The sequence below is a fragment of the Orcinus orca genome, chromosome 1 (assembly GCF_937001465.1).
Source record: "Orcinus orca chromosome 1, mOrcOrc1.1, whole genome shotgun sequence".
NCBI classification, from domain to species: Eukaryota; Metazoa; Chordata; class Mammalia; order Artiodactyla; family Delphinidae; genus Orcinus; species Orcinus orca.
The window spans coordinates 212,443,436-212,467,667 of NC_064559.1; the positions used below are offsets into that span (position 1 = coordinate 212,443,436).

The 24,232-nt window shown below is 57.5% G+C and overlaps 2 protein-coding genes across 2 annotated transcripts; both read left to right on the forward strand.

Moving 5' to 3' along the window:
- Positions 1-2,899: 2,899 nt before the first annotated feature.
- On the forward strand, positions 2,900-20,314 carry C1H1orf159 (chromosome 1 C1orf159 homolog). Its single transcript, XM_049695146.1, is given in 14 exon segments — positions 2,900-3,029; positions 3,060-10,459; positions 10,600-10,638; positions 10,724-10,812; positions 11,027-11,066; positions 11,069-11,140; positions 11,143-11,163; positions 12,331-12,406; positions 14,975-15,061; positions 15,377-15,442; positions 17,088-17,222; positions 17,815-17,840; positions 17,955-17,985; positions 19,095-20,314. Coding segments are annotated over 13 exon segments (897 nt in total). The 5' UTR covers positions 2,900-3,029; positions 3,060-10,342; the 3' UTR covers positions 19,193-20,314.
- Positions 20,315-20,461: 147 nt separating this feature from the next.
- On the forward strand, positions 20,462-24,204 carry LOC125960598 (collagen alpha-1(II) chain-like). Its single transcript, XM_049695117.1, has 2 exons — positions 20,462-22,280; positions 24,080-24,204. The coding sequence occupies exons 1-2, from the start codon at positions 21,356-21,358 to the stop codon at positions 24,142-24,144; spliced, it is 990 nt and encodes a 329-aa protein (XP_049551074.1). The 5' UTR covers positions 20,462-21,355; the 3' UTR covers positions 24,145-24,204.
- The last annotated feature ends 28 nt before the right edge of the window (positions 24,205-24,232 follow it).

Genomic DNA, 24,232 nt, shown 5'->3' on the forward strand with positions numbered 1-24,232 from the left:
TTGGTTCTTCTGAGTATATAATCAGAAGTGGAATTGCTGAATCATATGGTAATGCTGCACCGCTTTACATTTCCACCAGCAGCAGACAAGGGTTCAAATTTCTCCACGTTCATTGTTTCTGGGTTGGTTCTTTTTAAAATATTTATTCATTTATTTTATTTATTTGGCTGTGCTGGGTCTTAGTTGTGGCATGTGGGATCTAGTTCCCTGACCAGGGATCGAACCCAGGCCCCCTGCATTGGGAGCATGGAGCCTTAGCTACTGGACCACTAGCGAAGTCCCAGTTGTTTCTGTGTTTTTGATAGTAGCCATCCTCATGGGTGTGGAGTAGTATATTTGCTGCATTTCTCTAATGATTAGTGATGCTAATCTCTGCTTTTTGATGGAGTATTTAGTCTGTTTACATTTAGTGCGGTTATTAGAGTGTATGGGTTTAAATCTACCATCTTGATGTTTGATTTCTATTTTTCCATCTGTTTCTCTGTTTCTCCTTTCCTCCCTTTTTTCTTTTTTTGGTGAATCAAGTTTTTAAAATTCTGTTTTATGTCCTTTATTGACTTCTTAGTTCTGCCCTTTTGTGTTATTTTATAGTGGTTCCTATAGAGATGAAATATGTGTGTTTAATTTATCATGGTCTACCTTAAAAGTTAATCCTGTACTTCACAAACAGTACAGAGGGTCCCAGTGACCACCTTCTACTTCTAGTGCTCTTGGCTGCATATATTTTAGTTCTTGTGCTAGAAAATTCTACAACACAGTTTTCATCTTTACTTTAGCTAATAGTCTTTAAAAATAGTTAGAGGTGTATTACATTTAATTGTTAAAGTCTTGGATGCCTTTGTTTACTAAATTGAGAATTTCTGAGTCCAGTGGTTAGGACTTTGTGCTCTCACTGCCGAGGGCCCGGGTTCAATCCCTGGTCAGGGAGCTAAAATCCCACAAGCCTCCCAGTGCAGCCAAAAAAAAAAGAAAGAGAGAATTTCTGTAGAACTGCGCTGTACTTGGCTTGACATGCTAAATGTATTAGTTGAACGTTGTAAAACAAGCAGTACCCACTGGCCCCTGTAGAAAACTCTCAGACCCCAGGTCAGTGTGGGGGGTAAGTAGAGGCTCTGGAGCCAGGGGCCTGGCCAGTCCTCACCCTGCCGTGTACTCACTGTGCCATGTACTTGCTGTGTGATCTTGTGCAAGCCTGTTTTCTCCTCTTACAAGGGGTCCAGGGACTTCCCTGGTGGCGCAGTGGTTAAGAATCCACCTGCCAATGCAGGGGACACGGGTTCAAGCCCTGGTCCGGGAAGATCCCACATGCTGCGGAGCAACTAAGCCCGTGCACCACAACTACTGAGCCTGCGCTCTAGAGCCTGTGAGCCACAACTACTGAGCCTGTGTGCCACAACTACTGAAGCCCACATGCCTACAGCCTGTGCTCCGCAACAAGAGAAGCCACCACAATGAGAAGCCCTCGCACCGCAACGAAGAGTAGCCTCCTCTCGCTGCAACTAGAGAAAGCCCGCGCGCAGCAACAAAGACCCAACTCAGCCAAAAATAAATAATAAAATAAAATAAATTAATTTTAAAAAAAGGGGGTCGATAATAGGCATTGCTAGGAGGGTAAAATGAGTTAATATGAATGAATAACTCAGAGTGGTGCTTGGCACACAGCAAGTGCTATATAATTGCTGTTCTTGCTGTTGTTACACAGTGAGCAGGTTCACATCCCTTGGAGATCCAGGATCTGCAGCAAAAAGAGACTTTTTCATCCTTCGCAAACCAACACGGGCATGAAAGTCCAGCCCTAGCTGTGTATGTGACAAACCTCTAAGGTGTGAAATTACTTTTCATAGGAGAATAAACCTCAGATTATTAATTTGTTCATTCTTTGGAGAATGTTTTAGAGATGAAAAGGGCTACTAAAATAATGTTAAGTATAACTTATTATCTTTTTTTTTTTTTTTTTTTTGCGGTACGTGGGCCTCTCACTGCTGTGGCCTCTCCCGCTGCGGAGCACAGGCTCCGGACACGCAGGCTCAGCGGCCATGGCTCACGGGCCCAGCCGCTCCACGGCATGTGGGATCCTCCCGGACCGGGGCACGAACCCGTGTCCCCCGCATCGGCAGGCGGACTCTCAACCACTGCGCCACCAGGGAAGCCCTAACTTATTATCTTAAATTTATCTTTTTGCAACTGGATTCATGTTGTTAACCGAGAAGAGTGTTTTAGCATCCATCCCCATTTGCTTCCCTGAGGCCGACTCCTGCCCAGGGGAGACGAGGCTCTGGTGGCACTGCAGTTCTCTCCAAGTGCCCTGTTGCTGACCTCTGTGCCTACCATTGGGTTTCTGAATAGAAAAGCCATGCAGTGGAGTCATTTCTGGCATAGAAGAATCAGCTCCAACAAATGACTCTCCCGTAGATGGCAATCATCAGCCCTGGACAAGGTAGAAAAGCAGCTACCTGAGGACTCTGGAAGGGGGGACAGCAGGCAGATCCTGAGGGCAGCTTAGACTTAGAGGCATGGCCGGCACACAGTGTGTCTCTTGTTTGCACATCTTTCCTCTGAGGGCTGCACAGTCACTGCAGGGGTGGTGTGGTGGCTAAAACTCTGGGTGGAAAGACGGTGCGCTTCCTCGTTAGACTAAGGGGAGGAGCTGGTATCCACAGCTGCTGGGGAGAAATCCTGGAACGAGGAATTCTGCGACTAAACTCTGCTCAGATTTCTGTCCAAGCCTTGAACCGTGCACACACACAGGGCATGGGGAGAAGCCACCTGGAGTGGGAGCGAGGCCACCGCTTCCCACAAAATCAACAGCAACACAGTTTGCAGTTTGAATCTAATGAGATTAATCGCCTGCTAAAGCAAAACCATAAACTCTCTTCAGAGCAATATAATGGAATTCAGAGTCTCTACAACATAACATTTGCAACATACATGTTACAATCTGAAAGTACTCAACATACAAAGAGCCAGGGGGATGTGAACCATCCTCAGGGAAAAGACAGTCAACAGACGCCAATCGTGTTATGACCCAGGTGTTGGATAGTCAAACAAGCACCTCACAGCTGGCTTAGTAACTGTGTTCAGTGAGGTAAAGGAAAATACACTCATAATGAACAAAAACATAGGAAATCTCGGTAGAGGAGTAGAAAATATTTTTCAAAACAAGCCAGTTGGAAACTTTAGAACTGGAAAGTAAACACCTGAAATAAAAAATTCACTGAATGGGCATAATAGAATGGAAATGACAGGAAGTAGTCAGACTTCAAAGACAAATTAGTAGAAATCATCTGGTCTGAAGAAAAACTGGGGAAATGATTGAGGGAAAAGCATGAAGAGCCCTAGGGACTCATGGGGCAGTGTGAAGTGTCTCAGGCAGGGTAACTATGGAGCCCAGAGGGGAGGCGAGAGACACAGTGGGGCAGGAGAAGTACTTGAAGAACAATGATCAGACTCTTTCCAAATATGGTGAAAAACGTAAATTTATAGATTTCAGAAGCTCAGTGAGTCCCAAACAGGATGAATATGACTAAAACCATAAACAGGCACATCATTTTCAAATTACTGAAAACTTTAAGATTAACTTTAAAAATCTTGACGGCAGCCAGAGAAAAACAAGACTACATACACACAGCATCACAAAGACTAGGAACTTATCATCAGAAGGCAAGTGGAGCTGCATCTATAAAGTTCTGGAAGAAAGATAGTCAACCCTCCAGGAGTGTGTGTTAAATACAGATGTTTTCAGAAGAAGGAAGACTGATGGAATTTGTTGCCATCATCTGTGTACTGCCAGACATGCTGAAGAAAGTCTTTCCAGGCTGAAGGAAAATGATACCAGAGTGAAACTCAGGTCTTTATGAGTGAGTGATGAGCATCAAAAAGGGTAAATATCTGGGGGGAACGTTTTCTTTAAAATACGTATTTAAAGAAAAAATCAGAACATGTCTTGGGTTTGTAATGCATACAGATGAAATACGTATGATAACTGTAGCATAAGGAACAGTGAAGGGGATCTGTGGACCTGCAGGTTCTGCCTTTACATGAAGTGCTGCAGTATTGATTCTAAGTAAGCTGTGAAACAGTGGGGATGTGTGTTGCAGTCCTAGAGCAATAACCATAAAAATAATGCAGAGACTCATAACTGAAGAACCAAAAGATAAATTGACAGGGGATTTTTAAAAATATTCAAATAATATAAGAGAAAACAGGAAAGAGAGAACAGAGAAATAAAACACCAGAGAGACAGCAGAAAACAAATAATAAAATGGTAGCCTTAAATCCAACCATAGCATCATTATACATTTGCCAATGCCCAGCATCAAGAGTGATCCTGATGTAAATATGGACTTGAGGCAACAGTGATGTGTCAGTGTAGGTTCATCAGAGTACCTATCTGGGGCCGGATGTTGACAGTGGGGGAGGCTCTGCTTGTGTGGGGGCAGGGGGTGTATGGGAATTCTCTTACTTCCTGCTCAGTTTAGCTGTGAACCCAAAACTGCTCTAAAAAAATTAAGTCTTTTATGTATTAAAACCAAGGAACAAGTAGAAAAATAATAAAATGGTAGACCTAAGTCTAACCACAGTGATAATTAAATTAAATGTTAATGGACTAAACTCTCCACTTAAAAGGTAGAGGTTATCAGAATGCGTAAATAAGCAAGACCCTACTACATGCTGTCTATGGGAGATTCACTTTAAAATTATTTATTTATTAATTTTTGGGTCTGTGTTGGGTCTTCGTTTCTGTGCGAGGGCTTTCTCTAGTTGCGGCGAGCGAGGGCCACCCTTCATCGTGGTGCGCGGGGCTCTCACTGTCGCGGCCTCTCTTGTTGCGGAGCACAGGCTCCAGACGCGCAGGCTCAGTAGTTGTGGCTCACGGGCCCAGTTGCTCCGCGGCACATGGGATCTTCCCAGACCAGGGCTCGAACCCTTGTCCCCTGCATTGGCAGGCAGATTCTCAAGAACTGCGCCACCAGGGAAGCCCGAGGTTCACTTTAAATATCAAAAACACAGGTTGAAAATAAGTGAATGCAAAATGTGTATGTATACAAATAGCGTAAGAAGGCTGGAGTGGCTATATTAATATCAGATAAGGTAGATTCACAATATGGAGTATTACTAAAGAGAACGAGGAAATTCTAATAATAAAGAGGTTGTTTCATCAGGAAAACATCAATTATGAATGCACCCAATAAAGGGAGTAATAAGCAATCATAGTAGGCAATTTTAGCATCTTTCTCTCACCAGTTATTAGAACAAAAGACCTAAAGAAATCAGTAAAGACACAGAGGATCTGAACAGTGCTCCCAAGCATCTTGAGCTGATTGATATTTGTGGAAAGCCACACCCATCAGAAGCAGAACACAAATTCCTTCTAAGTGCATATTCTCTAACAAAGACCAACTGCTGTGCCCTAAAACAAGTTTCTAAGAAAAGTAGTGTACAGCTGTATTTATTTGCATAGGACATGATTATATAGAAGACACTAAGAAATCTGTGAAAAACTGCTAGAACTATTAAGTGAATTTAGCAAAATCTCAGAACTCAAGGTTAATATGCAAATTTTACTTGTATTTTTGTATACTAACAGCAAACCGTTACGAAATGCAATTAGAGGCCACCGCAGCCCCTGGGAGTCTGGAAAGGGGGAACTGCGAGCCAGTGAACGGCTCAGTCCCTGGGCAGCAGGGGCCGGTGGAGGTGGGGCGCTGCTGCTGCGAGGGGCTGGCGGAGGTCCGCACCAGCCACGCTGAAGGAGGAGGCTGAAGGAAGAAGGAGGAGGGACCACCAGAAGCGGGACACGTGGACAAAGTTCAAGAGGAGGACAAGACATAGTAGAATCAGACTGCCGCTGTCTGAGAGCTGGGGCTACAGAGCTTGAAATTACCCTGGAAAACCTCTGAAATGTTGCGCCCTTCACCACTTCCTCCTACGGACTCCAGAGGCAACACACCTTATTAAGCATGAGAGTTGGAAGATCACTGTGTATATTTTGCAGGAGCACAGACTGAGGTGTTTCTGTTCCTCTGACCTTGAGTTACCGTTGCTTTCCATTGTGGTCTCTTTCCCCTCAGTGTTCCTCTCCGTTCTTCACTTCTAGTCCCACCGCCTTACCAAGTGTGATCGACTCACGCAGGTGAATTAGACCATCTTTTCGCACGCTGTTTTCCTCCCTGTCTGCCAGTATTACTCTGAACTTGACCGTTTTAACCTGAACCGTTCACGTGGGTTTGCAGTTCCCACTCTGCTTTTCAAACTTTCTGATGTCGCGTCACCATGACAGTCAGCATTGGCTCAGGTTACCCTGTGGACATACCTCTGTTAGGACAGTTAGCACATCCGGGGCTGCCCAGCCCGAGAGGTGCAGAGCAGGCGCAGAGAAGTAATCCCGACAGAGAAAACGTTAAAGAGCTTGGCCTGTGGTTGACTTAATTACCACTTCAAGCGTGGGGAAGGTCCTTATACAGAAGTCCTGGCCGGTGATAATCTGGCCTCAAGGAAAACAGAGGAGCAGGTGGCTTACGTTGCAGACCGCTTTGTGGTTAGAACAGGGGGACATTTGATGGCGTGGGTTTTTAGCAAGAGGATGAAGTCCTTTAGTAAAGGGTAGAGTGCTTCAGCCAGGGGCTAGTGAATAAAACGCTGACTCCTGATGGCCATAAACGCCGGCACCTAACGCCTGTGGCCCTGCTCCCCGTCTCCAAAATGGCTTGGTGAGTTTCAGATTTGGCCATTTTTAAGTTTATGGGATAGATTAGGCATGACCCCTCTTGAAAGTTTCCCTGCAAGGTATATGGCAGGATATGTCTTCCCATGTAACAAAATACCATTAAAAGTCGTAACTGCTGCTGTGCAACTTCTGCCTTTTAGTAGAAACTTCTATTCCTTGAACGACGTGTATTGGTGCATCTTTCTTTGCTTTTTATCTCTTTCAAATAGAATGTTTCATGTTTGACTTGCTTATCTGTATGTCTCCTGGGAATCAGTTTCTGCCCAGTACTTCCTGCTGGTTTATTTCATAGGACACTTTTAAGGAGTGAGGTTGCAGATGGGTTCACAGGTGACTTGACCTTGGAAAACTGTGGGGATTGACAGAGGGAACTCGTCTTTGAGCACCTGTTCTCAGAGCAACATTCAGATCTGTAGAAACATACCTAGGCTCATTGGATGAACATTTAGAATTCTAGTAAATTGCTCAGAGATTCCTAAAGTCCACTTTAGAGGATCAGACCGTGCGACTGTGTTGTTATTATTTTAATTTGTGTAGTGTCCAAAGTTACTTTTTAAAAAGATTAATTTGTTTATTTTTGGCTGTGTTGGGTCTTCATTGCTGCGTGTGGGCTTTCTCTAGCTGCGGCGAGAAGGGGCTACTCTTTGTTGTGATGCGTGGGCTTCTTACTGCGGTGGCTTCTCTTGTTGCAGAGCACGGGCTCTAGGCGTGTGGGCTTCAGTAGTTGCAGCATGCGGGCTCAGCAGTTGCGGCTCACGGGCTTAGTTGCTCCGCGGCATGTGGGATCTTCCCAGACCAGGGCTCGAACCCGTGTCCCCTGCATTGGCAGGCAGATTCTTAACTACTGCGCCACCAGGGAAGTCCCCAAAGTTATGTTTTTAAAAGTGTTCGTGCTTTTTGTAAAGTGATTTGTTCTAAGCACATTAAAGGTCATTCAAGTGTTGTTCAAAAAAAAGAAAGAAAAAAGAAATTAGAGAGTTAATTATATTTACAATAATACCCAAAGACAAAATATTTAGTAATATGTTTAACAAAAGATGTGTGAGAGCGCCTCTTCACTGAAAGCCACAGAACATTGCTGAGAGAAATTAAAGACAACTTGAAGGGACTTCCCTGGTGGTCCAGTGGCTAAGACTCTGTGCTCCCAGTGCAGGGGGCCCGGGTTCAATTCCTGGTCAGGGAACTCGTCCCACATGCCGCAACTAAAAAAAGATCCCGCGTGCCACAACTAAGACCCGGCGCAGCCAAATAAATATTTTAAAAAATAAACAAAGACAACTTGAAGAAATGGAGAGAGAGCATGTTTGTAGATTAGAAGACTCAATATTGTTAAAATGTCAGTTATCCCAGTCAAGATTCCAGAAGGCTTTTTGTAGTAATTGACAAGATGATTCTAAAACATGGAAATGCAGGTGACCTGGAATTGCCAAAGCAATTACACAAAGCAGGGCTTCACTCTGCCTGACTTCAGACTTTCTGTAAAGCTTCAGTAGTTGAGACTGTGGTACTGGTGACACACAGATGAACGGAACAGAATAGGAAGTCCAGAAGTAGACCCACACACAGACAATTGATTTTCAACAAGGATGTCAAGAGAATTTAATATGAAAAGGAAAGCCTTTTTAACACATGGTGCTACAACTGGATATACATAGGGAAGAAAAATGAACTTGATCTTTACTTCACACCATGACACAAAAGTAACTCAAAGAAAACACAGGAAATCCTTATGACCCTGAGGTCAAGGCAGAGATTTCTTAGGACGCAGAAAGCAAGAACCATAAAAGAAAAAATGGATGCATTCGATTTTACCAAAATGAAAACATTTGCTCTTCTGAAGATACCCGTTAGAAAATGAAAAGACAAGTCACAAAATGGGAGAAGATATTTACAGTACATATATCTGACAAAATACATGAAGAGTTAGCACGTAATAATAGACAGATGGCCCAGCCGAACAGCGTGGCCCAAAGATGTGAACAGACACATTATGAGAGATGTAAGATGTGTGAATGGCTGACAAGCAGGACAGAGGTGCTGACTGTCGCTAGTTACCAGGGAAACGCAGGTTGGAACAGCAGGAGAACCGCTGCCCGGCCGCCGGTGCGAGGCCACTAGCTGGCAGGGCCAGAGCAGGTGAGCCAGCCACTGCACACGGAGCCGCTGCCCGAGAATAGCAGGGCAGCTTCCCAGAGAGTCCCCTTGACCTGGTGCTTCCAAGTATTTACCCAAGAGGAAGGAAAGCAAGCGACTGTGCAGGAACGGGCCCAAGAACGTCCCCAGCAGCGTTAGCCACCAAAATGTGGAAACAGCCACATGGCCATCAGCAGGCAGCGGGCAAGGGAAGTGTCCTCGCAGTGGATGCCACTCAGCCACGAGAGGGCAAAGTATGGAGGAATCTGAAGATCGCTGTGGCCATGCTGAAGGGCAGGAGCCCGACACAAGGTGCGTGGACAGTGTGGTCCGTTCTCCTGAAATTCCAGAAGACACCGTCCACATGCAGCGGCAGGGCTTGGCCGGGCAGGCGGGGGCCGTGGAGGGGCCGCACGGTGTGGACACCGTACTCAGTCGTGTCCACTGAGTAGCAGACAGAGGTGTCGACTGAGACCTGATTCCTGAATCAAAGGTGTCAATGCGGCTGTGACACCAGTAGTTGCCACCTGAGGGGATTTCACATTCTAGAAAGGGGATGGTGCCGCAGGAAAGAGCAGGTGTTCTTTTTGTTTTTGCGGTACGCGGGCCTCTCACCATTGTGGCCTCTCCCGTCGCGGAGCACAGGCTCCGGATGCGCAGGCTCAGCGGCCATGGCTCACGGGCCCAGCCGCTCCGCGGCATGTGGGATCCTCCTGGACTGGGGCACGAACCCGTGTCCCCTGCATCAGCAGGCGGACTCCCAACCACTGCGCCACCAGGGAAGCCCAAGAGCAGGTGTTTTTAATGGGGGGACTTGACGTGGGGGGCGGCGTCTGCTCCATCAGCCTGGACTAAAGGCAGCACAGAGCAAATGGCAGGACAGACCCCAGCCCGGGACCCCCAGGCCCTGGGCCAGTGGGCGGAGGGGCTTCTCGCCCCCCAGCCCCAAGCGCGCCCTCTGTGGAACCTGAACCAGGCCCCCTCACGCGCAGCTCCACCCTGCAGCTGTTTTTGTTAAGAAAAAAGTGTTTTTAGAGGTGACTTTTATGTGTTTGGGACAGATTATAATTGTAGTTCCCACCTTTCAGAATAAAAACCCGACTCACGATTTACTTCCGGGGTTGTGCAGGCCGGTGTGTTTCCCCGGTTACGTTAGAAGTGTGGCACCGTGAGCGCTGAATCGCGTGGGCTGTCGCGTTTCGTGTGGTTTTAGCGTTAGGACGTTTACTTGCAGTCTGTTTGCTCTCTGGATCCATCACCCGCCAGAGGCACCTGCACCCAGTACTCCCTGTGTCACGGCTTTTAGTGCCCCAGCTGGGTGTTTTCCACACACCCTCCCGTGATGACAACAGGGCCAAGGGCACAAAACTGTTAAGACCGAGGGGTCCTGACCAGCCTGGCCGCCCCAGAGGCACCCTTGCCATTCCGTCTCTGGGTGAAAATACTGGAAATCGAATTCGGGTCTTATGAGGACAGGATGAGATGGCGGGTGGGAGGGCCGTCCGAGCTCTGGGGCAGGACTGGCTCACCCAGACCCTCTCTGCTCAGTCCTTCTTCCTGGAAGCAGCAGCGAACGGTGGGAAACTGGCGGAGGAGGGAGTGAGTCCATCAGATCCTGATCCGGGTGGGCCGAGCCGTGGGGGTTCCTGACGAAAAGTCCAGTTGGACCCCGAGCCCCGGGCGTGGTTTGGCTGCGCTTGGCCAGCAGCACGGCCTCACCTATCCACCTCGATTTGCAGGCCCCGGACCGAGGGTCTGCCGGCCTCCAGGAGGGCCAGGTAAGCATCCTGCGCCCTGGCCCCGCCCGGTGCCCTGCCCTGCCAGGCGTCGCCTGTGGCCACACGGCACCCCTCTCTCTCGCAGACCCTGAGCTCCGGGACATGGCGCTCCAGCGCGCCGTCCTCCTGGCCAGCCTCCTGGTGGAAGTTGCCAGTAGATCCTCAGGAAGTGCGGTGAGCACCCAGCACGTGGCTCGTGGGCTCTTCACCCAGGGGCTCGCCCTTCCACCTCTAGGTGCCACCCTTGTCCCGGCCCCCGAGATGCTGGCCGTGCCCACTGCCAGGGTCAGAGGGGCCTGTGCCTCTGGGCGGGCAGCAGATGCACAGCCCTGCCCCTGGCACCCGCTCCACTCTGCCTGCTAGAACCTCCTTCCCTCTGCCCAACTAGACCTCTTTCTGGAGCTGAAATAGGGTCTCCACAGAGCTGCCCCCACTGGCACTGGCCACAGCTAGTGGGGCGGACAGAGACGCCCACTTCAGGCTCAGACTCGGCCAGGTCATGGCTCTCCCAAGCCGGTGACACAGGTGTGCCAGGCTGTGGTTTCTGGAGGTGCCCGGCCATGTGTGCACACACCCAGCTGCTCGTCCTCCAGGATGGTGAGCCTTCCAGCCACTCTGCCCCTGCCGGGTTGGGTGGGACAGGACGGCCAGGCTTCCCCCTCGGGCTTGGCCTCGGCCCCCTGGAGTCCAGGATGCGCCCACCATTCCTCAGCCGCCCTGAGGTGCCCCTTGCAAATCACAGCGTGCCAGTCCTGGGAAACCAGCTCGGCTGGGCTGAGCGCACGGAGCGGAGCTGCCCGGACGCCTCCTGAGGCCCCTGCCGCCGCCTGGTCTGTGAGTGCAGTGCCCGCAGCGCCCACTCCTGCGCGTGGACCTGGCCTTTCCTCTGTGGGGGCCGAGCTGGACCCCCGACGGAGGTGCCTGTGGACTTGCAGAAGCATCGCAGGGGCGTCCAGGAATGTGGGCTGTTTGGTCGGGAGCGCGGGCAGACGCGCTGTGAGGGCTGCACAGGCCTCTCACTAGGGAGGCCGAGGGGGCCTGGAGTTACCTTCCTGTTTCACCACTGCCCAGAAACATATGTGCTTCCTTTCTTAGCAGCTTCGTCTTTTGATTTTCAAAGCCACCAGCTGCAAGTGGCGACTCATATAAATAACTCCACGGTTGGAATGCCTGCCCTTGCCCACCTGTGGCCCACAAGGCGAGAGGTGGCGGCTCTTCCCATGACCCAGGCCCGCGAGGAAAGAAGGGCTGCAGGGAGGCCCCAAGGGGAGGGTGGGCGGGCAGCGGAGGAGAGGACCACCCCCTGCCCGCCAGGCTGCTCCAGCCCACCCCCAACAGAATCTCTGGGTGGGCCCCAAGGGACCCCCCGAGGGAGTCCTGCCTTTGGGAGTCCAGGTGCCACGGAGTGTGCCCTGGCAGGCCCCAGCCCAACACTTCGGTTGTTGGTTCAGTCACCAAACGCTCGCCGGACACCAAGTGCTGTCCCAGGGAGCGTCTGTGCGGTGTGGCCGTGCGTCCTCACCTTGCTCTGGGTCAGCGAGGCACAGTCACCGGACGCTGACTACAAGAGGCCAGAGCCCCAGGTGCTGGGGTGAGCTTGCCGGGAGCCCCTCTGCGGATATCGCCCTGGGCCTGGCCCGCACAAGCTGCCCGGCCGCAGGGTCTGGAAACTCACCACTATCTCCCCTCTAGGGTCAGCAGCCCAAGTGTTGTGTGGACGTGGTGGACACCAACGCCACCTGCCCAGGCACTAACCTGTGTGGCCCAGGTGAGCTTTGGCATGAGCAAGCCTAGATGGCCTCGGGAAGGAGGGGCCGGAGGGGTGGGCAGAGGCAGCGAGCGTGATGGGGCCTCGTCCTGGGAGGTGGGGGCAGGACCCCAGGAGGACACGGTGGCTCCAGGCCTGCGGGGTGGGGGCAGGTAAGACTGCCTCTTCCCTCGCAGGGAGTTTCAGCTGCCCTGAGGTAAGCTGACATAAGACAGGAGCAGCAAAGTACAGAAACGTGTACAGGTTTTACAGGACATGGGAGGAAGTGGAGTCCCAAGTAAGTGGCAGAATCAGCGCTTACACATCAGGTTGAACAAGGAGGCGATTGTGGGCAAGTGGCTAAAACACTGGGGCAGCCGAAGGGAGACGGGGATGACTGTAACATGGTCGCCCGACTCCCGTCTTCTCCCGGTTGGGGGGCGGGGGGCAGCTCCCATATGGGGTTTGTCTCCTCCCCACTTGAGACTTTACCTTCAGAAAGTTTCACATATTAAAAGCCAAGTTGGTAGCTGTGGAGAGATTTGGGTTAGAAGTTGTGGGATAGGAGGTCGGCAAAGGGGAGGGGAAACAGATGGAACGAGCAGAAAGGAACCAGATGAGCACGAGCTCCCGTGTCTCACTGACCCTCGGTCCTGGGACAGCCCGTCCCGTCACACTCAGCTCAGGAAGAGGATTGTGGGTGGGCTCCCACCGGTGAAACCTCCGTGTGTGGGCAGTAGGTGGGGCGGGGACAGCGTGGAGACCCTCGACGCAGCCCTAGTCTCAGGAACTTTCCCAGTGGCCCGCCGTTGCCGCAACCTGTCGAGGTGACTGCCTGAAGTTCACATCAGTTTGCAGGGCTTTGGGAAACGGCAGTTCTGGTCCTTGTGATACCAGGTCAGAAGGGTGGGAGAGAAGCGGAAACGTTAGTATGGAGGGTCAGAGCCAGACAGTGGGGGAGACTGGGAGATTTCAGCACCCGGTCCAGTTTACAGGCGGCTGGGCCTCGAGGCCCGGGTCAGGACTGGAATCTGCTCCATCAGGCAGATCAGAGTTTCCTACTGAAAGGTCACTTCTCTCCGCAGCCAGCCCGCTTTCTACCAAAGAGAGTCACAGTGACACTAACTGTCTTACAAATAAGCCCAGCCTCACTAAACTTGGCCTGATTGTTGAAGGAAATTTAGCCACAGCAGCGACTGACCACCAGGCGCTTTTGAAGTCTGCTTTGCTGGCCTTTTCCCAGGGCCTCTTGAGTCCAGGAGGCCGAGCCAAGGACTCAGCTCCAGACTTTGCCTGCAGTACCTCTAGGTTTGCGTGAACTCCTCTCTTCCTGAGGTCCCTGGTCCTGCCGGGCGGTGACCTTCCTTACTCACTGGGCAAGGCAGGGGACCCAGTGAGCCAGGCCCTGCGCTGCTTTTCAAGGGGCTTTAAGGCTCAGCAAAGTCAGCCTTCGCTCCTTAGATCTGGTTACTGGGCCTGGCCCCCAGCTGTGCTTTGTTCCTGCACACACAGCGCAGGGCCTCCTTGTGGCCAGCAGCACTGGCGGCTTCACCAAGGAGCCCAGGTACCTTGGGGCTGGCGGAGGGAGCTCTCGGGAGAATCGTTGCCTTGGCGACAGGTCTGTACCCAGGACCCCATGTTCCTAGGCCTCCTCGATCAGCCCCCCCAGAGGTCAGCCCCTCCCAAGAAATGCCGAGTGAAGGGAAAGAGCCCAACTACTTCAGAAGAGAAGCCCTGGTCTTACGAGAAACGAAGGCCTGTTCCTGATACTTGTATGATTCCACGTTGGGTCTGACGTGGCCTCCTGGCACGGCGCTCAGCCCGTGCGCCCCCGTCACTCTTCAGACCCTGCCATCTGCTTGGCGTCACAGCAGGAAGGCCTTCCTCTGAGGGGAAGACTGCGTGCTGGTCAAGTCTGTGCCGGCCTCCAGCACCTGCAACCGATATTTCTCCAGTACGTTCTCTCAGCCCGTGCTACGTGCCGGGGTGTTGAGAAGAAATAAAGGTGTAAGACGCAATCTCTGCCCTTAAAGGGTGCAGTGGGCCAGGTGGACTGCCTGCAGACCGCCGGCTGGCAAGCGCTGGACAGCTCCCAGCCCCAGGTCGGGCCGCAGGCTGTGGGGAGGCCGCTGGCCGCGGCGTTGGGCAGGGCAGGAACGCGGGTCGAGTGTGCTTGGGCCGCCCGGGGGCGGGGGGCGGGCGGCAGCACACTGGCGCAGACGCCCCTTGTCCCTCGTGGCGGCCGAGTGGGAGTGCGCTGCAGCCCCTGGTGGATGTGGGAGGTGGGGCTCGCCTCTCGTCCCCTCCAGCGTGTATACTCGGCACCTGTCAGTGTCGGGTCCCCATCCGGGCCTCTGCAGCCCTTTCCGAGGCACCTGGCAAGGGGGCCGGTGGGAATGCCCGTGCGAGAGAGGGCTGGCTGCGGTTCCCGCGGAGGCGGTTCTTGTTCTGAAGTCCATCCAAGCTCCAGAGTGGGTGAACTAGCATCCTGGAATGAATGTGGTTTTACAACTCAAAGCATAGCGCTCCCCGAAGGCAGCCGGCTGGCGTGGGCTTGCTTTGAGCCGAGCCTCCTGTCTCCCGGCACAGGCTGCTACGGGCACCGGGCCGAGGACGGGACCGTCAGCTGCATCCGCTGCAGGAACGGGACTCACAACAGCTCCGAGTGCAGAGGCTGTATGTCCCCCCGCCCCTCCCCCTGCCTGCTGCTCACCAAGGGTCCACACCTCCATGTTCTGGAGGAAAGGGTGGGAGTTCTCGCTGTTGTCCCCACACCTGGGCCACTGTCCCTCAGTGGACACCTCCCAGGAGCCCTCTCCCCGAGTCCGCTTGCCCCCCAGGACAACCTCCATGTCTCATTTCCGGCCCATTTGGGCTGCATCTCTGGCTCCCCAGGGGTCCTCTGCGGGGCCCCTGTGCCTGGTCCAGGACCTCATGTGGGTCTGGGCGGCCTGTGGAGCCAGCCGCACTGACTGGTCTGTTCCCCCGCAGTCGCTGCCCGGGGCGCGCACTTCCCCATGAACAGGAGCACGGGGATGCCTGGGCGGCCGAGTTTTGGTAAGTCTCTCGGCTCACCGGACCAGTCCCGGGGGGACACAAGGGCACCATCAGAGCCATTCCCAGCGCAGACCCAATCGCCGATGCTGGCCACGGCAGGGCCACGTCCACAGTCAAGGGCAGGCTCCGCCCCAGACAAGAGCTCTGTACCGGGACCCAGCCCTGGGACCCAGCCCTGGTCACGGAGCAGGACCCCGGACGGCATGGAAGCTCGGCCGGCTTTGAAGTCAGGGTCTGGGCTTGACTTAAAAGGGTGGGTGCTGGGCTTCCCTGGTGGCGCAGTGGTTGAGAGTCCGCCTGCCGATGCAGGGGACACGGGTTCGTGCCCTGGTCCGGGAAGATCCCACATGCCGTGGAGCGGCTGGGCCCGTGAGCCATGGCCGCTGAGCCTGCGCGTCCGGAGCCTGTGCTCCGCAACGGGAGAGGCCGCCAACAGTGAGAGGCCCGTGTACCGCAAAAAATAAATAAACAAAAGGGTGGGTGTGGCTGGGGTCGCTTGGCGTGGACCCCCATGTGCCTCTGAATGGGCTGCATGTCTTAACCCTTTGCCTGGCTCAGAGGCCCCCCGGCCCCTTGGTCCCTGGGAGCTCAGGATGTGCAGTTCTCCAAGGTGGGAGGGCATCTGAAGTCCCCTTGCACCGTCCCCGGTGGCTCTTCTAGGACATAGGTCTTGGAGGGGACTGAGACGCTGTAGGCAGGCAGACATGCCCTCCATACCACCTGGTCCTCAGGTGCAGACACGGGAGACGCCCTGGTACCCCGCCTGTTCCTGCTGCGAGGCGTCCTGTCGTACCTGAGACGCTGGCCGAGCCACAGGGAGTGGCCAGGCTGCGGGAGTGTGGTGCCCAGGCCACCAGTGACCACTGCAGTCACGGTGCGGGACCTGCCCCAGGGTGTAGCCACCTCTTCTGAGGTGACTGGGTTGCGATGGGGGTCATGACCCCCCAGATCCTGGTCCTTCAGCAGAGGACACGTTGACCTAGACCAACGGCTCAGGCCTTCCCTGCGAGTCTCAGGACCGGAAGCAAGTGGCCTTGTGCTGGCGTGGGCCGACCAGCAGTGTTTGGGGCAGGGTGGGCCCAGACAGCCCCAGCTTCTTGCGATGTGGGCCTGGGCCTTGCAGCAGAGGGTGGCAGATGAGGCCCCTGCAGTCCAGTGTTGAGCCCGCTTCCAGTTGGCAAGTTTGGGGCGGTGTAGCTGGAAGCCGTCCCTCCTGAGGCTCTAGCGTGGCCGGCCTTGTGCCTGTGTGTCAGGGTCAGAAAGGCGCTTCCCACGGGCACCTAAACGCAGAGCCTCCAGCTGGGCATCCGCCCGCCGGCCCGCCTGGACCTGTGGAGGTGAAGACAGCAGGCATCTTGGTGCTGGGAGGGCCACCCCGGGTGACAGCTGACCAGCTCCAGAGAGGCAAGGTGGGGTGTATCCGCACGCCAGGGCCACGGGGGCCCCAGAGTCTGCACTGAGTGTCAAGGGAGGAGATGGGGGGCTCGGGGGCCAGGATCACTGAATGTCTTGACAGCCCACGCCCCGGAGAACCTGAGGCCTGGGCAGTGCGAGTGCAGGGGGGACCCACACCCCTGTGTGTGAACCCCTTGGCCCCTGTGGGAGCCCAGGTGTGCACCCCTGGCAGCCCTCACCTCGCTTGCAGGGGGCCCCCAGGTGGCAGCCTCCCTCTTCCTGGGGACGTTTCTCATCAGCTCGGGCCTCATCCTCTCCGTGGCTGCATTCTTCTACCTCAAGCGTGCCAGTAAGCTGCCTGACGTCTTCTATGGAAGAAACAAAGGTACCCCTCCTGCCAGGGTGTGCCCGGGGGCACGGAGCGGGGCTGGGGCCGAGATGCAGGTGTCCGGTGCAAGGCCGCATCTGTGGCACCCTGGAGGGGACTGGGTTGTCACGTGGCTCTCGGGCCTGAGGATAAGAGGGGCGGTCACGTCCTGGGAGTGCTCTGGGTGGATGTCGTGGGGTCTCAGTGTGGAGGGTGACGGGGGCAGACACTCTGCAGGCCGGCTTGTCTGCTCTGGTGGGAAGCTGGGGGTGGGGGCGGCTGACCCCAGAGCGCTGGCGGGACACCACCGGAGTGTGGTGGGAGATGGGGCCGGGCAGGCTGAGGGCACCGCTGGGCACAGGAGTGAGGGACTGGAGTGAGCCTGGAGCCAGGGACCCTCTGCAGGCTTGTGGAACCCTCAGGCTGATGGACCCCCACCTCAGGCCTGTGGACCCCTGCCCAAGCTGAGGGCCCAGCAGCAGAGGCTGAGGGTCCCTCCCAGACTGAGAGACCCCTGTCCCGAGGCTGAGGGACCCCCGCCCAGGCTGAGGGCCCCCCAGGCTGAGGCAGCTGTGTGGCCTCCAGGTGACACCTGTGCTCTCCCCTACAGCCCCCAGCCTGCAGCCTGGCGAAGCTGTAAGTACCTGATAGGCGGGCTGAGGCCCCGTGTGTGTGCGTCTGGGTGTCTGTGTGTCTGGGCTGGGGGCCATCCCGTCTCCAGTTCTCACTGTGCCTTTTCCCCTTTTCAAGGCCGCGATGATTCCCCCACCTCCGTCCTCAGGTGCGTCAGTGCTTTCCTGTCCCTCGCCCTGTCGGGATGCCTCGTCTCTCGTGGGAATTTCAAAACGCCAGGCCCATGGCCGCTGCAGGGGTGCTGGCCAAGCCCCTCTTCATCATCCACAGCTTTCGTGCCTTTTTCCTTTTATTCCTGAGATGCTGTGTCTGTCGAGGGGGGCGGGGTGTTCCCAACACGGGTCAGGGGTCAGCCCTGCCACCCTCAGCCCTCCACCAGGTCCCAGCTCTGCCTGAGCAGGGAGCCAGTGGCCGGCACGGGGCCCTCCCGTGGTCCCTCCTGAGCAGTAGCTGTGTCACAGTTGACCCTGTGAGCACAGAGGTCACGTCACACAGGCCACCTGCCTCTTCCCCAGACCGTGTTCCTGCCACCGTGTGGAGGTCTGGAGTGGGGACAGGTGAGGACATCCTCCTCCTTGGGGACAGAGAAGTCCCTCGATCAAGGCGAGATCTGCCCTGTCCAGTGAGACACTTGTCTGATCTCTCCAAAGCAGCGCCATGTCCAAGCACAAGGTGCCTGCGTCAGTCTCCTGGGGCGGCCGGGGGCTCGGGAGAACAGAAATGTCTTCTCTCACGGTTCTGGAGGCCACCTGCTCCCTCCGGAGGCTCTGGGGTGGGTCCTTCCTGCCTCTCCCAGCCTCTGGGGCTCCAGGCGTCCCTGGGCTTTTGGGGCCGCATCCCTCCAGCCGCTGCTGCATCTTCCGCTGGCTTCTCCCCTCTGTGTCTCCCTCCCTCTCCCGAGGCCACTGGTCGCTGGATTTAGGGCCCATCAGATAATCACATCTGCAGAGACCATTTTTCCAAGTAAGGTTGCACCCGCAGGTTCTGGGCCTTAGGGCGTGGACATGCGTTTGTAGTTGGGGGGGTACCATCCACCCTGCAGCGCATCACATGACCTGTGCCTTTGTGTTTCGGGAGAGCCGGGCCCTCTCCCGGGCCGAGGGGCACCAGGTGTCCGGGAGCTGGAGCCCGGTGGGCTTCCTCCCTGGCGGCTGCTCCAGCCCCCCTCCCGTGAGCTCCAGGGAGGCCCACGACCCCAGGCCCTCCCTGCCGCCCCAGGCCCCACTCTGATCCCGCCTGTCTCTGACCCTGTTTCAGTGCGGAAGCCGCGCTACGTCCGGCGCGAGCGGCCCTCGGACAGGGACGTGGGCCCCACTGCCGTCTCTTCCGTGGAGGCCCGGGTGAGCAACGTCTGATCCCGCGGCCCATCCACAGCCCCGCGTGCTGCTGAGGGGGGGCCCACACGAAGGCTGGGCACTGCCCAGCGAGGCCTCAGGACAGGCCTGCACACGGCCCTGGCTCGTCCTTCTCTAGCCACAGATGTGGAGTGAGAGCCGCCTGCCCGCAGGCCTTCCTCAGCGCACACAGCCGCTCAGCGTGACTGACCCGGGGCAGCACTCCAGCCTCTGGCCCTGAGCCGGGCCGGGGAACCAGGCCGCGTGGGGTCCAGGCTCCTCGGGAGAGACGACCTGCAGGACCCGGGTGCCCCTCCACCTTGGAGCCCATGGTGGGCAGACCCCCCGCACCCCCTCTGAGAGCAGTGAGGCCGAGGCCTTTGGGGGGTCCGGCCGCATCCACACACAGGCAGTTTCGGGCCTGCAAACCGGCCCCTGGGCTCAGGCGCCCGCAGGGCTGTCCTGCATGGCCACAGCTGCCCACTTCCAGGCGCTGCGGGAGTGAGTCGCCTGGCCTCCTGCTGACTCTTACCTGTGCTTAAGCAGAAAGCACTTTGCATAGAAGTCCAAGAGGCACGCTGCCGTCGTCTGCACCCCGCCTGGGCCCCAGGCACTGGAGGTCCTCATCCACCTTGGGATGGACACTGGCCCGAAGCTGCTGGAGGTCGAGACCCCCCAGGGACGTGTCAACCCAGGGCCACGTTTACCTGTGACTGCCGCCTGGACTGGCTGTCTCGCTGGACCTGCCGAGGGCCGCCCTGGCCAGCAGTCCTGTCCCGCTGCCCCTGCCCCGAGGCAGCAGCCCGTGTTCCCTGCCTCGGCCGGTTGCGGAGGGACGGCTCTGGGTTCCTGTGGAAATGGGGGAGCGTCGGGGTGCCCACTGAGCACGGGCAGGGTGCTGCCTGGCCTCCCCAGAGCCTCCACGGGGACTGACGTTTTCTCCTCCGGTGTCTGGTCCACGTCCGCGGGGCCCACGGCAGGGCCTGTGTGGCCAGCCTCCTGCTTTCTGCACTGGGATTCCCACTGCGGTGTTTGTGGTTTATGGACACAAGCTCGGTCGCCAGGACATGAACGATGACTGACCGGCAGCTGAGAGGGGCGGCCACCTGAAATCAGCGTCAATAAACCACTCAGGCCCTTCTCGCCGGCCCAAGGTTCACCAGCTCCTCAGCAGGGGTGGAGCCTTGCTGCCGAGCCCTGCCTCGCACTGGGGAGGGCAGGGAGCCCTCAGGATCTTAGCCTCGGGAGAAGGGGGCTTGTCCCAAGCTGCCTCAGAGAGCAGGAGTCCCTGGTGGCCCCCAGCCGTCAGGACTGAGATGGGAAAGAGTGTGGGTGCCCCCAGGGGGGCTTTTCTGTAAAGTGACCGGGCCCATGGGGGACATGCAGTCACGGGTGACTGCAGGCCCCCGTGCGGCCAGGGCACCCATGGGGCCTCTCGGGGAGGTCACCGTGGTGCCCGGCTCACAGCCCCCAGGAGGAAGCTACACGTGGGTACAGAGTGCAGGCTGGCGGCACCTTGGGGAGGTGGGGTCCCGTGGGTGGGTGGCCCTCGGAGGGACCTTTGCCGACCGGCAGCGGGCTTCATCCCGGGCGTCCCAGCCAGAGCCGCCAGGACACAGCTGGGGCAGGGCAGAGAGCCTGGCCCACCCCGTCAGGCTTGCAGCCATCGGGGCACCCGGGGGGCGTCTGCTTGGCCCTGGGTGCTGTGTCAGCACAGCCAGGGCTGCGGGGAGGCTCTGCCCTCTGTTCTGGGGGGCGGCTGCCCGGGAACCTCCTGCCTCCAGGCTGACAGCCTTAAGGGGCTGTGGGTCGCCCATGGGGTTCCTGTGGGCGCAAGATGACCCTCGGCTTCCCCGGGGCCCCCTAGAGCCCCTCTTCTCTAATGTCCTGTCCCCTGCCTTGCCTGCAGCCCCCAGCCTCAGCCCTGCCCCATCCCCGGCAGCAAAACTCAACTCTGCATTTCAGCCTGCAGCCCTCTGGTCCCCACACGTGAGATGCTTCCCCTGACTTCCCAGGCCTGTGTGGCCTGGCCCGTTGGGCTCTCAGCCGCCGGAGACCCCTGGGCCTGGGTGCGACTGTCTCAGGCCCCCAAATAGTTGGGGGGGCATCACTGGACTCGTGAGCCCGTGACCCTGATGGGCATCCTGGCCAGAAAGCGGTGGGCAGGGTTGGGGGGCACCCGAGATGGGGGTGGGGCAGCTGGCAGGTGCAGGGCGTCTGGGCCGGGCACCACGCACAGCCGCCTCCCCAGTTTCTCTCCGTCACCCATTCCTCACCCGGACTCCAGGCCCTCACGTAAGAAGCCAAGATAAGGCCGATTTGTGGGCTAGTCAGTTCGGGCCAAAGCAGGCAGGTGGGGCGCCCGTCGTCCCCCCAGCCCCACTGTGTCAACCGCCAAGGGGACCCCTGCCCCGGGAGGTGAGCCCGGCCCGGGGGCCACGCTGCAGCTCGCTGGTCCATTCATCCGCTCACTCAGCGCCGGAGGAGCACCCAGAGCTGTCAGAAGTCAGAGGTCAGCAAGAGGCCGTACCCACTGCAGAGGTGGGAGGTGGCAGCACGGCAGGGCGAGCAGGGCCTGAGGGGGTGACCCGAGGGCAGAGGGCCTGGCAGGGGCCTGGGCGCCGGGCCCCAGTAGGAGCCGGCTTCCAAGGCCAGGCCGACTTTGGGGACCAAGCTCACTGCTGGGTGCTGGAGAGACAGGACCGGAGGAGTCCCCTCATGGCCAGAGGGCCTCACCAAGCCTGTCGGGAGCCCAGAGTGTGTGTGGGGATGGGGGGGCCGGGGGGGGGGGGCCGGGCGCAAGTGCGCCCCCCAAGCCCCGGCTTCAGCCCAGCCTCTGGCCTGTGGGGGACACCAGACTCTACACCCGTGTGGGGACCTCTCCCCACACTGGCCATTTCATGTGCCCCCGGCAGCCCTCAGGGATCTGAAGCTGGTCCTCACCCCACCCCTTGGGGGGCAGGCCTCTCTCCTGCCCCTCTGGCCAAGCACAGCTTCTGTGTCCAGCCCAGGACTCCCAGGTGTCCTGAGGACTCCGGGACCCCACATCTGAGAGCCGCAACTGGACGGGGCGGTCGCCGTGGGCCTCGTTCTCTGCCCGGTCCGGCAAGTGAGTCCCAGCCCCAGGGTCACGTGCCGGCCGCCGTGCTCCCCTCACACGTGCACACACCTGCACGCGCACGCAGACACCTGCACACGTGTGCTCGCACACCTAGTCGGGTTGGGTTGGTGAACAGCTCACCCACTCAGGCGAAGCCCACGCTCACACCTGGAGCAGCTGCTCTTCCCTCGTGAATGTGGAGAGCAAGCAGGTGTGTGGGGACCAGGTGGGCCCCAAATGTGCTGAGATCCCGTGCGGTGAGCCCTGGCCACCACTGCAGATGGCACATCCCTCAGGTGTTCCTGTCCCCTTGCCTCTGGGCACTGACTGTCCACTGAGGAGCCCGGAGGTTCCCAGGAGCCCTTGGGAAGGTGTTCTCAGAGAACCGAGGATGCCTCCTGGAGGCAGCATGTGACCGACCCCGAGTCCCATCTCGCACGGACTGGCCCGCCCCTCACAGAGACTCCTCACCCCCTCGTCAAGCCCCTGGCTGAGGCTCCTCCCCCTTCCTGGAGCACACGGGAGCCCCAGCCCCTTCCTAAGCCCAGGTCCCCTCCGCCCCTGCAGCCACCCCACAGCTCAGCCTCCTTGTGGCTGCAGGCCTAGCTGCCCCCCCAGCCCGCTGTGGCTCCTCCTGGGGTCTGGCCCAGGCAGCCTGCTCTGGGCACCCACCTCCTAACGCTGAAGGAGGGTCTTCCTCTTGCTGACCTCTGACTTCTGTTGGCTGTCAGTGCCCCTCCTAGTGCTACTGGGGCTGGGCAGCCTCCGGGGGTCCTGGACTACCCGCTGAGGAGTCAGGGGGCCCCTGCCCGGTGGGTGGGGATGAGGTGGGCCGTCCCCCACCAGGGTGGACCGCTGCTGCCAGCCTCGCCAAGCCCAGCATCCCCTCCCCACAGGCTCGTGACTGGGGTCCCATCTCAGGAGGGCTGGGCCCCAAGTCTAGATCAGGTGTACACTGAGGTGTGCTGCGTGCGGCTGCGGGGTGGGGGCAGGGAAGCCACGGGGCGTGGGGGAGAGCCTGCTGTGACCCTGGGGCACAGATGGGGGAGCCCCTGGCTAGGACCCGGGCCCCTCCAGCCCAGCCCTCACCCCCTGCATCCTGCCCTCCAGCCAGGCCTCTGCACAGGCTGGCCCTGTGGTCTGCTGGGACCCCGTACCTACTGGCTGAAACCGCTCCCCGTCCCCCGGGAGACTTCCAGCTCCCCTGGCTGGGTGGGCGCTGCCTTGGAGTCCCTGCCCTACATGTGTAATTGAGGTGTCCCAGCAGACGCTCCCCTGAAACAAGTTCGTGTGGCCAGCCTGGCGCCTGGCCCGCCCTCACCCCTGGCTCAGCCCTTGGGTGCTCCCAGCCCTGACCCCTCACCCCACTCTCTGGACCCAGAGCAGGGAGCTCCCTCCCGGCCCCCAAAGGCTGTAGGTGGGGAGGGATGGGCGGGGGCAGCAGAAGCCCAAGTTCGGGGTGGGCAGACACATGGATGAGACAGGTGTTGGGGCGAGGGGCAGGGGCTGCTCGGGGAGCATATCAGTGAGCTGATCGTGAGTGGGGGGCTCCTGGCAGGGACCCTCCGGGGGGCCCACCCAGGAGCTCAGGTGCAGCCACCTGGAACAGGGTTGGTGAGCAGATCTGTTTCCGGAGGGGCTGCTCCGGCATCTCAGGGGCCACGGGGGTAGGGGAGAGGTTTCACCCAGGCATCCAGCCACCTCCCCAGACCTGCCCAGACTACAGAGCCCTACCGACCCCCAGCCCCACCCCAGGCTCCACCCCAGACCTCTCACTTCTGACTCCCCGCCCTCGGCTGGCTGCCCAGCCTGCCAGGGACAGGACAGAAGGCCAGCCAATCCCGGAAGCGGGCCGCGCCCCCGGCCAGCATGATCCCAGCAAGTGTATAAATACACCTGCCGGGAGCCCACGCCCAGAGAACTCACACCCGCCTCAGACAGCGCTCCACACCTGGAGGAGT

What these genes read in the sequence shown, in the direction of transcription:
- LOC125960598 (XM_049695117.1), top strand. Translation starts at nt 21,356, where the DNA reads ATGGGGGTGGGGCAGCTGGCAGGTGCAGGGCGTCTGGGCCGGGCACCA. An exon ending in TTCTCTGCCCGGTCCGGCAA is followed by an intron (nt 22,281 to 24,079) that starts GTGAGTCCCAGC and finishes CTGGCTGCCCAG; the next exon opens with CCTGCCAGGGACAGGACAGA.